At 31.2% G+C, this 16,516-nt stretch overlaps 1 protein-coding gene and 1 non-coding gene across 2 annotated transcripts in view; one reads left to right on the forward strand and one right to left on the reverse strand.

Annotated features, from left to right (window-relative positions):
• TECRL (trans-2,3-enoyl-CoA reductase like) overlaps positions 1-14,149 on the reverse strand; it is a 93,024-nt gene extending 78,875 nt beyond the window's left edge. The window contains exon 1 of the mRNA XM_011360641.1: positions 13,820-14,149. Within this exon, the coding sequence (XP_011358943.1) occupies positions 13,820-14,053 (234 nt within the window). The 5' untranslated portion in view covers positions 14,054-14,149. The remainder of the gene's footprint in view (positions 1-13,819) is intronic.
• LOC111740087 lies at positions 13,252-13,370 on the forward strand. The gene has a single exon (XR_002780457.1). It is a non-coding gene; the product is annotated as a 5S ribosomal RNA (ribosomal RNA).
• Positions 14,150-16,516: the final 2,367 nt, after the last annotated feature.

Genomic DNA, 16,516 nt, shown 5'->3' on the forward strand with positions numbered 1-16,516 from the left:
ATGTTAATCTGAACAAGATACATGCCTAATATATAATTTTCCTTTATTTTTTTAAAAGAAACATAATAAGGTCAGAACAAAATTATTTCCCAGAAATACATTATGTAAATACAGTTTTTGTTTTTTTGTTTGAATTGTTAGATCACGAAAGAACTGAAAACTCCTTCATTGTGAACTTTTTGATCATTAGTACTTCATGCACATCTTTAGGTTTTGTTAAGAGTTTATCTAAGCTACTCCATTGTATTGCTCCCTTGGCATTCATTTTGTTTGACCAAGAGGCCTACAGTGATCTTAAACTGACAGTAGCCCCTCAAGCAAGTTCATGCCCCAGGTAATGGCCCTTAGAGTCACAAGTAACTATATATTCCTGATATGACTTCCTCCACAGCCATTGTGATCAGCAGTCTCCCCAGCCTCCCAGTGCCTTTTCTTGTGCATACCTTAGATAAGACTCCTTGGGGGGTTTACTCAAATCCTGCTTTTTTTGGTTTGAATTGACCAAACCAGTCTTATCCTGGGAATCCCAAAGCATTCCATGGGCCCTAAAAAAAGCATGTGCCTCAGGTCCTCCCTCTTTGTCTGCACTCTACCTTGACCTCCCAATGTGGCCCATTAATAGTGCTATGTATTTCCTCCAGGATGTGTGAGAAACTTCTCCATTTTCATGTCTCTTGTGGTCTGTTGTGAACCACAGCTCACCATCTGGCACTCTGTGTTCCAACAAATTCATAACAGGTTTACATACAGACAGATTCATTAATTACAACTCATTAATTCATTACAAATCCAAACAGAAAAAAATCTCAGTTAAACTTATTTAACTAAAATAAAATGTCAATAGAATGTCATATTCCTTTCACCACAAAGTTATCTTCCTTCGTTTACCACCCAAAATTATCTTTTTTTCTTCTCATCATGTAGATATCTTTGGACCTAAAATTACATCTACCTTATCTTCTGCAAGAGAGAATAAAATCTATAAAGATAGGTACTGCATCTGTATAAGTTAATGCATTATCTCAAACATCTAATAGAACACTAGACAAATATCTCAACAAATATTTATTGAATTAATAAAACTTGATTGTGACACTTTAAAATGCCAAAATACAAAGTTAGAGGACCAGTGAATCTGGTAAATTTCACTTCTTCTCTTTCTAGATGCATCCTCTCAAACTTATTTATATACATAGTCTTTCTAAATGGAATATCACCGCATCACATATATTAAGGGATAGAAATGACATCTTCGTTATAGCTTAACCATAAATAAAAACAGTCTTCTTACATGGTAACATATTTAGATGAGAAAATTTAGGGGTGATGCACTGGGACTGAGGCAACCTGGTAACAGAGGAAACACACACGTTCTCAGAAAATGGCATTTTTAGCCCCAAAGGATTGCACACTGCAGGAGGCTTGGGCACCACCTCCTGGAAAACAAAAGCAAAACCTCTTCTTATCAAATTGCTAAAGAGAATTCACTCAAAATAATAATAATAATAATAATAATAATAATAAAAAATATATATAAAGCAGAGTACATGTCCCTCAATGCCTAGACGAAGAAATAATCCACCAAATACCATGAACAGCCAAGGTGATAAGGCAACTCAGAAAGAAAATGAAAAATCTCCAGAAAATAAACTTAAAGGTATAGAAATATGTGATTTAAATGACAGAGAACTCAAGATTGCACTTCTGAAAAAAAAAAAAAATACTCAACAAGATGCCAGAAAATTCTGATCAATGAACTTAGACACAAAAATCTGTTCAATGAACTCAGGCACAAAATTAATGCACAACAGAAATACTTTACCAAAGATATTGAAACTCTAAAAAAAGAAGCAAATAAAACTTTTGGAGATGAACTCAATAAAAGAAGTGAAGAATGAAATAGCAAGTTTAGGAAATAAAGCTCACCAGAAGGAGAAAAGAATTAGTGATATCAAAGACAAAAATCTGGAAATGACACAGAAAAGACTTGAGAGTGAAAAAAAAAAAAATGAAAGAACTCTACAAGAACTATCTGAAACCATCAGAAAAAGCAACATAAGAAAAATAGATATACCAGAAGGGAACAGAGAGCATATTCAAACGATTGGTTTTTAAGAATTTCCCAAATCTATGAAAAGAACTGGATCTTCAAAATCAAGAAGCAACAGAACACCTAATTATCTTAACCTAAAGAAGCCTTCTCCAAGAAACATTAAAACTCTCAAAATAGATGACAAAGAGAATTCTTAAGGCAGTCAGAAAAAAGATGATAATGTATAAAAGAAAACTCTTTAGATTATCATTGGACTTTTCAACACAAACTTTACAAGCTAGGAGGTAGTAGAACCAAATATTCAAACTATTCAGAGAGAAATTACAAGCCAAGAATAATATATCCAGCAAAATTCTCTTATAAATATGAAGGAGAAATAAAGACCTTTTCAGACATGGAAAAGCTAAGGGAATTTTCCACCACAAGGCCTGCATTATAAGAAATACTGAAGGAGGTCATTCTACCTGAAACAAAAGGACAACACACACACACACACACATACACACACACACACACACACACACACACAAAACTATGAGTAAGATGACTAACAGGCAGACAAAACAGAAAAGTGCAACCCTCTTCTTTATTATATTATATAATAGTTAAAGTCCAAAAAACATTTTGAAAAGAAAAGACAATAGCTACTATAATCTAGAAATGAACTCACAGAATAAATAAGGATAATTTAGGACAACAAAAACAGAAAAGAGGAGGAAGTAAAGATCAAAATCTGTAAAGGGGAATGAAGATAAGACACAAGCAGAAGAAATGAAGATAAGATACAAGCAGAAGAATAAGGTCTACTGTATATACAAAATTTTCCTTTACATAAACATAACCACACATACACACACACACACACAAAATCCAGAATTGAGACACATAACATAAAATAAGAGGAAACAGAGGACAAAACCATAACACAACCAAATTAAAATAATAGAAGCAATAGGACAAAGAAACAATGGAGACACCGAGCTATGAGAGAACAAATGATAAAATGGCTATAGGAAATGCTCACATATCAATAATCACCCTAAATGTAAATGGCCTGAACTCACCAATAAAAAGGCACAGAGTAACAGACTGGGTCAAAATACAAAACCCAACCATATGCTGCACTCAGGAGACACATTGCAGTTCAAAAGACAAATATAGACTCAAAGTGAAATGGTGAAAAATGATACTCCAAGCAAAAGACATCCAGAGACAAGTTAGTGTGGTGTACTAATATCCGATTTAATATATTTCAAGATAAAAAAAGGTAACAAGAGAAAAAGATGGACATTTCACAATGATAAAATGGACAATACATCAAGAAGACCTAACACTTATTAATTATATATGCTTCCAATCAGGGAGCACCAAAAAATATAAAGCAACTACTAACAAAAACTAAAGGGAGAAACTGACAAAAATATAATTATATTAGGAGACCTAAATACCCAACTGTCAGCTATATATAGATCATCCAAATAGAAAATCGATATGGAAATATCAACCTTAAATGACACATTAGACCAATTGGACATAATTGACATTTACAGAGATTTTCATCCCAAAACACCAGATTACACATTCTTTTCTAGTGTACATGGAACATTCTCAAGGATAGACCACATATTGGGAAACAAAATTAACCTCAAAAAAATAAGAAAATTTAAATAATACTAAGCATATTCTCTGAACATAATGCTTTGAAATAAAAAATCAACTGCAAAAAAAAAGCAAGAAGAATCAGAAATATGTGGAGATTAAACAAGATGTTACTGAAGAATGACTGGATCATAGGAGAAATAAAAGGAGAGATCAAGAGATACATAAAAACAAATGAGAATGAAAGAACCATATATCAAAACTTTTGGGATGCAGCAAAAGTGATAATAAGAGGAAAGTTCATACCATTACAGGCCTATCTCAAGAAACAAGAAAATTTGTAAATAAAGAACGTAACATTACATCTTCAAAAACTACAAAAAGGACAAATTAAGACTAAGTCAGCAGAAGGAAGGAAATAATAAAAAAATAGAGCAGAATTAAATGAAATTGAAAACAAAGAGACAATAGAAAACATTAATGCAGCAAGCACCTGGTTCTTTAAGATTAATAAAATTGATAAAAATTAATAAAATCGACTAAGAAAAAAAGAGATAGGACGTAAATAAACAAAATCAGAAGTGAAAGAGGAGAACTTAAAACAGATACTGCTGAAATACAAAGTATCATACAAGAATACTATGAAAGGTTACATGCCACCAAATTCAATAACCTAGAAGAAATGGACAGGTTCCTAGAAATATACAATCTTCCTAGACTGAATCATGAAGAACTGGAAAATCTAAATAGACTGATCAACAGTAAGGAAATTGAATCAATCAACAAAAACTTCCCAAAAGTAAAAGTCCAGGACCAGATGGCTTCACTAGTGAATCCTACCAAACATTCAAAGATTTAATACTTGTTCTTCTCAAACATTTCCAAAAATATTGAAGAAGAGTCGATACTTCCTAACTCATTTATGCAATCAGCATTACCCTGATACCAAAACCTGGTGAAGATAGCACACACACACAGAAAAAAAAAAAAAAAATCTATAGACCAATATCTCTGATGAATATAGATGCAAAAATCCTAAACAGAATACTAGCAAATTGAATAAAAGAATACATTAAAAAGACTATACATCACGATCAAGTGGGCTTCATTCTAGGGTCACAGGGATGGTTTAACATATGCAAATCAATTATTGTGATGCACCACATAAACAAAATAAGGGGAAAAATTATATGATCATATCAATAGATGAAGAAAAAGCATCTGACAAGATACTGCATCCATTTATGATTAAAACATTTAACAAAATTAGTATAGAAGAAAAGTATCTCAATATAATAAAGGCCATATATGACAAGAACTCAGCTAACACCATACTAAAGTTTGAAAAACTAAAAATCTTCCCTCTAAGATCAGGAACAAGATAAGGCTATTCTCTATCACCACGTGTTATTCAATGTAGCGCTGGAAGTCCTAGCTAGAGCAATCAGGCATGAGTAAGAAATTAAAGGCACCCAACTGGAAATGAAGAAGTCAAATTGTCACTTTTTGCAGATGTTAGCATTCTCTATATAGAAAACCCTATAGAATCCACCAAAAACTGTTAGTAACAATAAACAATCACAGTAAAGTCTCAGGATACAAAATCAGCGTATAAAAATCCATAGCTATCCTACATACTAACAATAAATTTTTAGAAAAAGAAGTGAAAGAAACAATTGCTTTTGTAATTGCAACAAAAAGAATAAAATATCTAGGAATAAACTTAACCAAGCATGTGAAGGATCTATACACTGAAAACTGTAGGACATTATTAACAGAAATTGAAGACACAAAGAAATGAAAAGATATTTCTTGTTCATAGATTAAAAGAGTCAACATACTTAAAATTACCTTATTACCCAAAGTATTATACAGATTTAATGCAATCCCCATCAAAATCTCAATGGCATTCTTTAAAGAAATAGAACAAAAATCATCAGATTTGTATGGAAGCACAAAAGATCCCAAATAGCCAAGAATTCCTAAAAGAACAAGTTTGGAGGTATCAGTCTGCTTGACTTCAAATTATACCACAAAACAACAATAATCAAACAGCATGATATCGTTAGAAAAACACACACATAGACCAATAGAAATGAGAATCCAGAATTAAACCCCTGCATATGTGAGCAAATAATTTTCGACAAAGAAGCCAAAAACATACAGTGGAGAAAAGAAAACCTCTTCAATAAATGGTTCTGGGAAAATTGGAGAGCCACATGCAAAAGAATGAAACTAGATTTCTCTCAGTCACTATACACCCAAATTAACTCAAAATGTATCAGAGACCTATATATAAAACCTGAAACAATAAATTACATAGAAGAAAAGGTAGGTGCTAAACTCATGGACTTTGGATTTAGAGAGGATTTTATGAATTTGACCTAAAAGACAAGGGAAGTAAAAGCAAAAGTAAATGAATGGGACTATATTAAATTAAAAAGCTTCTGTACAGCAAAAGAAACCACTAACAAGACAGAGGCAACTGTCAGAATGGGAAAAGCTATTTGCAAACAACACCTCTAATAAGGGCCTAATATCCAAAATATGTGAAGAACTCTTACAACTCAACAATAATAAAACAAACAATCCAATTAAAATTGAGCAAAAGACCTGGACAGACACTTCTCTCAAGAAGACATACAAATGACCAACAGACTGTATGAAAAGATGTTCAACCTCACTAGCTATTAGAGAAATGCAAATCAAAACCACAAATCGAAACCACCATCTCACACCTGTTAGAATGGCTATCATCAACAGAATAAGTGCTAGAGAGGTTGTGAAAAAAAGGAACACTTGTTCAGTACTGGTAGGAATTTAAAATTTATACAGCCACAATGGAAACTAGTATGGAATTTACTCAAAAAACTAAGAATATAATTACCATACACCCAGCAATCCCTCTTCTAAAGATTTACCCAAAAAACTTGAAAACATTTATCCATAAAAATATATGTACCCTAATGTTCATTGCAGCATTATTCGTGGTGGCCGAAACATAGAAACAACGAGTAGTTTTTGATAGATGATTGGATAAAGAAGTGGCATATATGCACAACAGAATATTACTCAGCCATAAGAAAAGATGAAATACTGCCATTTGTGAAAACATGGGTGGATTTTGAGATTATTATGCTGAGCAAAATAAGTCAGAAAAAGTTGAGAATCATATGATTTTACTTATATGTGGGCTATAAAGCTGAAAACAACAAACAAACATGGCAGACAAACAGAGACTCATGGACACGGACAGAGGATTAGTGGTTACCAGAGGAAATGGGGAAAAGGGAGGAAGACAGGGGTTTACCTGGCCACCAAATATATGGTGACAGAAGGAAATTTAACCTTAGATGGCGAACACACAATGCAATATATATATATATAGAAGAAAAGTATCTCATATAAAAGTATATATATATATATATACACACGACATATAGAACTGTACATTTGGGACCTATGTAATTTTATTAACCAATGTCACCCCAATAATTTTAATAAAAAAAAGAAAGAAAAGAAAAAGAAAATGTTTTAATTCTTATAGTCATAATAGAGAAGTATTAATTCAATTACTTCCTCACTTCAGTGGAATAATTATATTTCCAATATATTAGCACTACATAAAATATTACATTCATTTACAGATAACTATGTGTAGACATTGTGCTACACTTTACATACAAATATAGAATCCTTAGCTATTCTTGGAAGACAGATATTTACCCTACTTTAATAAAAGAAAACCAAGACGAGAGTATTTAAGTAACATGTTAAGATTATAAAAAAAAAAATAATTTGCAAATGTGCATATTAATTTGCAAAAAAGAATTTGAGTCAAATACAGACATAAATATATCTGACCTCAGAGCATAAACGACTTTACCATATTGACTCTTATGACATTATATATTGGTTAAATATAATACGACTACTTTTTCTGAGAGAAATCTAAGTCAGGGCAAATAATATTGAAGTATACTGATTCTTTTTAAATTAGAAGTGCATGCAGTATTATGGAATTTCCAAGTACATCCAAAAAGAGGGGTGGGTGTTGGGATTCCACTGCATTTTCAGAAAATGATTATGTTCACTACCTCTTTTGCAAGAAACTATTCATCTCAATTTTGTAATTTTTAAAAATATGTTTCTTAGCACAGTATATCCTTGATTTATTATTAAAAGACTTTAAATATATTTTTTTAATTTCTAGATTTGAATGTTAACTAATGCTATTTTATGTCTATATATAAAAAATAGACTACTTAAGAGCTGTCTTTGTCTCGTGCAAGTGGAAGGGCAAGTAGATTTCTTTTGAAAACAGCACCTCTGTCTTGAAACACATTGCCTGTGTCAGAAGTCAGATGCCCCAATCATGAAATTAAACAGAACACTCAAATTGTGGCTATTTACAACTCATTAAAATTTGTCAAGTGGGTGTATCATAGTTCAGAGCAAGGCACAGAATGTACATCACTGGAATCAAAGCTTTGTTCTAACACACCCTAAGTCTTCATTTCAACTTTCTGTACTACAGCTCCTCTGTAAAGGGTGAGAATAATAATACTTAAATTCCTTTATAAAAAAAGAATAATAAGACAGAGAAATTAGATCATGTCCAAAGGAAAAAGAAAAAGTAATCAGCTTTATATTAAAATTCTGGTTTGCCTGAATCCTAAACTTACAAGCTTTCAAATATATCATACCATATAATAAGAAGTAGGAGAAAGGGGACTAAGGAGGAGAGAAGGAAGAGAGGATCAGGGATAGGAGGAAGAGGAGGAAAAAAAGGAATTAAAAAGAAGAGAAGTAGGAGGAAGAAAAAGAGTAATTGAAGAAAAAGAAAATAATGTCATTTACTTATACATGAAGTTCTGAAAACTGCCAAGAGGCCATTTTAAAGCAGGTGCCATTCTTATTTTACAGATGAACAAATTGAAGCTTAAATATGCTAAGTAGCTTGCCTAAGATAAAATATGAAAAGTAGCAATGTCAATGTCAAAAAAAACTGAGAATTCTCCAAATTTCTAACTAAAGTATTAAAAATGCAATTTTATACAGTCTTACTACCTCATAATTCTTTCATTAATTCTGTTTTCTGGTAAAACTGGTATTTTTACCATTAGAAAGATTGGAGAAATATTTAATACTTTATTTTATTTGTAAGAAATCTTTAAAAAGCTTTCGAGAGTTTTGACATAGAGCAAATTAAACCATAAGAGAAAGAGAGTTCTTGAGGTCAAGTTCCTTAGAGAAAAAATTAAAGGAAAAAGAATGGGATGATATTGGAAATGTTTATCACCTCTAGCTTTCAGAGTTCTTGCTGTGGTCTTGAATCATAGACTTATTACAAGATAAGTTTCTGACATTTTACAAAATAGAAATGAAACAGGGATAGTTAGCAACTACAAATAATTCATTGTTAAAGTTTTAAAATTTATATTTCCAATATATATTTTGATGTTCCAAAAAATACTTAAGAATATTAAACAATACATTTTAAATCTGCTCTTTATAACATTCTTCCTTTTTTTTTTTTAATACAATAGAAAATAAAAGTTTTATTAGAAGAGAAAGTACACTTCCAGATGTGGAAGCAGGCCTGAGCAAGAGAAATGTAGCTCAAAAGGTCCATATAATTCTTGATTAGTGATATTAGTTTAATCGTTTATAGAGAATAACTAAATTAGTTAAATATCTCCATCTGTATTGTCTTTTTTATGAAAAGCTTGTTAGATTTTGTAATCAGAACACGATTGTTAGTAAATTATACACTAATACAAAGTTAAATTCTATAAATCATTTTTGGGAGCAAGCCCAGAAGAAATTGGGCATTCAGTAGAATGGATTAATTAAATGTACTTTTCTATTGATTATATTTACATTTATTTCAGTGATAATTTGATTTAGAAAATAGCAAAAAGCATTTTCAAATAACATACTCCTCTACCCCAAAGCTACCAGTGCTAAACATGAGTGCATTGTAAAATCTACATATATCTTAAATAGGCATCAAGTTATTAAATACATATTGGTTAAATGTTTTCTTGTGCAAAGTACTGTTCCAAATGTTAGAGATACAGGAGTGAAAAAAAAAAAAAAGATCAAATCTCTGGTTTTGTGAAACTGGCATACCAAGGGTAGACCAAATAATAAAACAAAAAAGGAAATAAATATTAGTAAAGAAACAGAACAATGGAGGGTAATAGAAAATATTGCCAGATTTTGTCATTTTAACTAGTTAGTAAGGAAAGGCCTAAAGAAAGAAGTGACAATTAAGACCTACAAAAGGACATTGACTAGTTTTGAGTAGTGAAAGATATTATCTGATACAATTTAACAGGCTAGATCTGTTGCTATGTTGGGAATATGTTGAAGGCGCTAAGCACAGAAACAGGAAGATTCAGGAGTTCTGGCAGTAGAGTTGGTTAAAGTTTGTCAGGGTCTGTATCTATGTGTAGGTATCATCATGAAGATGGATTGTACATGGGTTCTGAGATTAGAAGGTGAGTTGTGATGCTTCTAAGTGTTTGTCTTGAGCTATTTGAAGAATGTAGTTCCGCTTATTGACCTGGAAAACCCTATGAAAAATTTTTATAGGAAGACCAAGTTTTCAGTTTTAAATATACTAAGTTTAAGGTACATAGTAAACATCCAAATAGGCAAATAGGTACATAGATACATAGATGGATACATACATAAGTACTTAGATAAATGGAATTGCCCCTTCAGGGGAAGAAGATAAACTGCAGTTACATGTTGATGAGTCATCAGTAAGCAGACTACGTTTAAAGCTGTGGGACTCAGTAAGGTAAATGACTAAAGATGGGGAGAAGTTCTGACGACTGAGATGGTGACATTCCACACCCAGTAAGTCAGATAATGAAGAAGCAGCAGGAGGAAAAGGAGAAGCTACTAAAGTAGTTTTGAAAAAAAATGTGTTTAGTATTATTCTACAACTCAAATAGCAAAGGTGTTTTAAGGAGAATGTGCTTAATAGTGGTGAGTGTCGCTAATATACAGAATAAGATAAAATATGAGAATTGACCTTTAGATTTAGCAAGATATTTACTACTGCCTCACTGGTGACCTCGGCAAGTTCATTTTCTGAGAAGTGATGGAGGCAAATGTCTGAATGGAGTAAGTTTATGATGAAATGTAAAAAGAAAAATGTGGACAGATAAAATAAATATGATAAAAGTAATGAGAGCAATAGGACAGAACCTGGAGAAGATAACTGAAGGCCATAGTGTTTTATTTGGTGTGTGTGTGTGTGTGTGTGTGTGTGTAAAAGAACATGCTTCAATATATTTTCTTTAATCTCAGGAATTCTCTCAATATTTTTGTCTCATGAATATCTTGAGTACATGTTTTATCCATTCTAAAGTTAAAGTTGTATATCTAGATGGAAATACAATTTGTACTAGAGCTCAGCATACATTACAAAGGTACATCCCACTCAAGATAACTGAAAATTTATATCCAACCTAAGCATTATAACAAATTATGTCAATGAATAATTCTCAAGAAATCAAATTGAAATTCTCTTCTACTATCAGAAGGTTCATCAATTATATTTTCTTGGATTTTTACGCACCTCAAATTTATCTCTCGAAGTGATTATTAAACCTAAAAAAAAAATATTTGTCCCTATTATGTTCAAGGCACTATTCTCAGCATGTTACATATCTTATTCTTACTCTTTACCATAAACTTACAAAATCAATTTTATTAACCTATATTCTAAATAAAAGTCCTAGTGATCAGCAATTCGGTGACTTTACTGAGCTTTGATAGATATAATTGATGTAGCATGGATTCAGTCCAGATATGCTTAGTTCCAAAGTACATGACCTTTAATTTTTACGACTATATAAGACACACTTACTGAAAGACAGGTACTAAGTCATTAGCAACACTTCTTTGTATAATAGATAGAGTCAAGTACAATAAAAGGCACTTAATATAACCTTACTATTAATATAACTGTTAATTTGTCTAAGAAAAGAACAATATCTTGAACAAACGAAGTCAGACTTTCTCTTATTTACAAACTGAAATTACTAGGAATCACAAAGCCAAAAAAAAAAAGAAAAAAAGGATACATTAATCCAGATTTTTTTTTCTTTTGAATGTCTTGCCATCATTATGAGATGATTTATCAAATTGCAAAACAAACACATGACAAAACAAAATCCAGTTCTACTGACAAGACACGGATTTGTATATAGTAAGTTGCATATCATATTGTGTTGATTGTGTAATAAAGCCTACTGAGGAATCCAAAATTAATCTCTATCTAGCCTACTCAGTTTCCCTGAACATTTGCCACTGGAGATAAAAAAAAAAAAAGAAAAAAAAAAACAAAAACAGGTCTCTTAGAGTTCAAATGTGAGATTCCGTAGTAAAATCTTTATCTCTATAGAGTAGTGGCTTTATGCATGCTTTTGTTCTTTTTTGTAATTTAGTTAATATAGAAATGTATAACTCCATATCTTAGCTACAAATAAAATCTCAATAACACAAATTTAAATACTTAAAGAAAATAATTAGAAGCCCATTAGTTTCTCATTACTTTAAGGTATATTTTGTGTCCATGCTTACACACACACATTAGAAAGGACACAAAACCAGTCTCATTTAAGAATCTTGGTCTTTATAAATCCTTGACCAATGTAATGTTCATTCCATTCATTGCCTTGTTTCCCTTGGTTTAACTGTGTTTTTTTTTAATCTTTTGAATTTTTGATAGTGAGATATTATAAATATTAGCAACTTCTGGATGAGAATTTTATTTTTTTGTCTTCGTATGACACAAAAAAATCTAAAAATTTTATGGAGATAACTAAACTAGAAATAAATTATACCATGCATGTAATTTGTATGTTAAAATTTCTTATACATAATACATATTTATCATTTTATATGACTCCAGTGGTATTATAGAAAAATAATATGATTTAGAGTTGCATAGAAAGGTTTTGAATCTTGCACATTCCACTTATGTCCTATATAAACTTGTAAAAGTTCTTTCACTTTAATTTAATTTGTAAATAAAAGTTAGTATTACCCAAATAATAAGCTGGTCATAGTGTTATGATTACTAATTATAAAAGTACATATGATCTTCTTGGCAACTAAAAACCATAAATACTTCCTCTATTGTCCAGAAACACAGCCAGAGCATAGTTAAATAGTATCAGTCAGTGGTTGAATTTTATTTTTAGAACAGCAAAAATCGTATTTAACTTGTCAGTAAAGAAAAATAAATGAAGATATATTTTATTAAAAATATCAATCTTTCTCATAATAAATTAAACTACTAGTATCTTTTTAAACTATTGAAAGACTAAAATTGTTTGAAATATTGTACATGTGTATGTATACCTACAATGTACACATATGTTTGTATGAGCCAGGAAGTATATATTTTATCTTTCCTTGGTGAAACATCTGTCATATGAATATAAATGGGTAATATTAAGCAAGACATTCTCTTTACAAACGTGGACATTGTTGTTTTGAAATAAGTAAACCATCAAATGTAAGATTTGATGTTTCTGAAGACAAATCATTAAATCAATTCTAAGTAATTTTTTGTCTATAGCTATGCCACCCTGAACATGCCCGATCTCATCTGATCTCGGAAGCTAAGCAGGGTCGGGCCTGGTTAGTACTTGGATGGGTGATCACTTCAGAATACCAGGTGCTGTAAGCATTTAAAAAGAAAAAATTCTAAGTACTTTTTAAATAACTAGATTTTATCATTATGCACAATGTAATATCTGGTACCTTCAGTGTCTTTTGCTTGCTATTTTCTACAAATATTATTAGAATGCTATGATAATATGAATATGCAATAAAGTACATGTAAAGGAAAACCTAGAAAGTATTTTTTCTTGTAGGATGAGAATGTGAGCACTGGAAATTTTGCCTCTGGACAATGGTCAGTGTTAGCAGAACAAACAGAACCTCATAATTATTAGCTACTACTTAAATTGATTATGCAGGATGTAGCAAATATCTTCTGAAACAATGTATAAAGTATGCTGCTCATCAGAACATTAACACTAAACGCCAGGAATATATTAGAACAGTTGTTGTCATTTAATCGAGTGATTAATAATCTTTGAGATAGAGAAATTTAAAAAAATAAATAAAACTCACCTTATCCACAATACATATCTGCTTTCTTGTTTGAGCATCAAGTATTTCAATCTCAAAGTGAGAAGCTTTTGAACGTTTAGCCACTGGAGTTGATTTTAAAGGGCCTGCCGCAAGCACAATTTGTGACAAAAAGTGAAAATTTCTCATATCATTCCTCAGTATGGACTGGGTACCTCCTTGGGAAAAGAATTCTCTCTTGTATTCCGAAGCAAGGGACTTGGGTCTATTGAACATTGTGTGAACTACCAGGGGAATCTGGCACGTCAACAGGAGACACTTTGCAAATGTGTTTCCTTTGCACCAGTTAAATACTGTTGATGAAACCCGAAAGGTCAAGTGGCATGCCATTCCAAGACTTCAGATTTATTTAGCAGGGTTGAAAACAATGACAGATCTTATTTCTATATATAACACACCATTGTGAATTGCTGCAATGTAGAGGATTACTTTACCAGCATTTGAATTATTTCTTGCTTTCTTCTTTTATCTCTGCTTCTTAATATGACCACTAGAATCTGAAATTCCAAAACAAGAAAGGAATAGACAGTTTTTATTATCTCTGAATTCTAAACTCACTGATATTCAAGCACACATATCATTATAAATGTCATATTTAAATGCATTCAAAATTAGCTTAGTGCTATCTCATAGGTAAATTTAAAAATACCATATATTACTACATAACAGAATTTTGTTGCCTAAGATAAAGACTCATGGCGTGTTTTAATATATATCTGATGCAAAATGGATGAATTCTTAACTCCACATCGAGAACAGAAAGATGAAAAGTTGTATATGAAGTTAGAATATGTAGAGAATAATTTTATAACTTAAGGAAAATGAAATAAACCTATTTTACCATTTCTACACATTATATATCATTGGAAAATCATTAAACTTATATACAAAATCAGTATGACACTTACCACAATACTGTTATGGAAAATTCAAATAATCTCAGAATAAACAATAAAAATAATAAACAACCTGAAAAAGACTCCAAGTACTATGAGACTTGTTAAATCTGGTGAAAAAACAACTAAAAAAAAAAAAATCCAAAATATATCGTCACTAATTCAAAGGGATATTACATAAAAATATCTTGGATGCCATTTTCAAAAAAAAAATATTAAAAAGAAAATGGCTAAAATTACAGGGGGAAATCTATGTATCTCTATATGAGGCTAATCTTTAGTCTTACAATTAAATAAAATGATATATTATTTATTTTTAGTTTTACTACACATTAAGAATTGGAGATTTACTTGCACATTGTTTAGTTCTCATTTTCATGCTCATACCACCGTTATACTCAATAGTTAATATTTTAAAAAACATAGGAAACAGATATACGTATATGTGTGTGTGCATATATTTATACACACATTGTGTATAAATTTTTCAGGACTCAAACGTGAAATCATCCTTACCGTTTCCCTTTCTCTCACACTTCAGATCTAATCCATCAGAAATCCAGGACACAATTTTCTCATCATCCCCACAGCTACATTCAAAGCATCAATCTCACTTGTATTGCTTTTGAAAACTGATCTCCCTGCATCAACACTGGCCCATCTATAAACTCTTTTCAACACAGCATCTAAAGCGATCGGCATCTGTATTAAAGTAGTTAATGCAATAATCTGTTCAACACACTGCAGGGGCTTCTTTTTTCATATAACAAAAAGGCAAAGTTCTCTGCAAATGTCTACAAGGCTCTGTTTCATCACCATTTTGTTGTGTATCTACTTTCATCCCCTAAACTATCTACACTGCCTAGAATAGTGTCTGAAACATAGTAGATGCCCAATAAACATATTAAATTGATAAATATGTAATCAATAAATGTATCTTGAAGGTGTAAGCAGGTTGATGTGATGCTAATAGCATGGCTCAAGTAAACTACTATTACATTATATTGAAAAGACGTAGCTGCAATTCATATAATGTATCATCACAGATAGTTTCTATTTTTTTAAGAAAAGGACACAAACTGAAAAATCTCTCATTGCCAAAGTTAAAATTCAAGTAAGAAAATAAATACTAATCATAATAGACTGTAACTCAAAGAACAATATAAACTCAAAGAACAATGGTCCATACTGTTATAAATAAATGTTTGAATAAATAATAAATAAATGGGGATAAAAGTTAAAATTTTCTACACAAGAATTTCAAATAATATATGCAGATACTCTTCCCCTTGAATGTGGGTTTCACTTAATGACACACATACAAGAAATAATGAGTGGAAAGAGACAATAGAAACTTTACAGTTAGAGAAAACTGGCAAACAGCATTTTAACCAAGACCAAGTCTAATATCACCATGAAATGTCATGTTATCATTCATGTACTCACTGATATCATGAGATGAGGACAGTTCGCCTCTGTAGTATTCCAAGAGTTCATTACTTCAGTCTAACTATAGGAAAACATCAGACAAACACAAATTGAGAGGTGTTCTGTAATATACCTAATACTCTTCAAAACTGCAAAGAATATAAAATATAAGGAAAAATTGAGAGACTGTGACAAAAAAAAAAGACAAATGGAAACATGACTAGAAAATGCAATCTGATACCCTGATAGTTTCCTGAAATAGAAAAATTAATTAATGGAAAAATGGATAAAACAAGAATATCCATAGTTTAATTAACAGTATTGTACCAATGTTCATTTATTAGTTTGATAACTA

This window comes from Pteropus vampyrus, unplaced genomic scaffold (genome assembly GCF_000151845.1).
Source record: "Pteropus vampyrus isolate Shadow unplaced genomic scaffold, Pvam_2.0 Scaffold57, whole genome shotgun sequence".
NCBI lineage: Eukaryota > Metazoa > Chordata > Mammalia > Chiroptera > Pteropodidae > Pteropus > Pteropus vampyrus.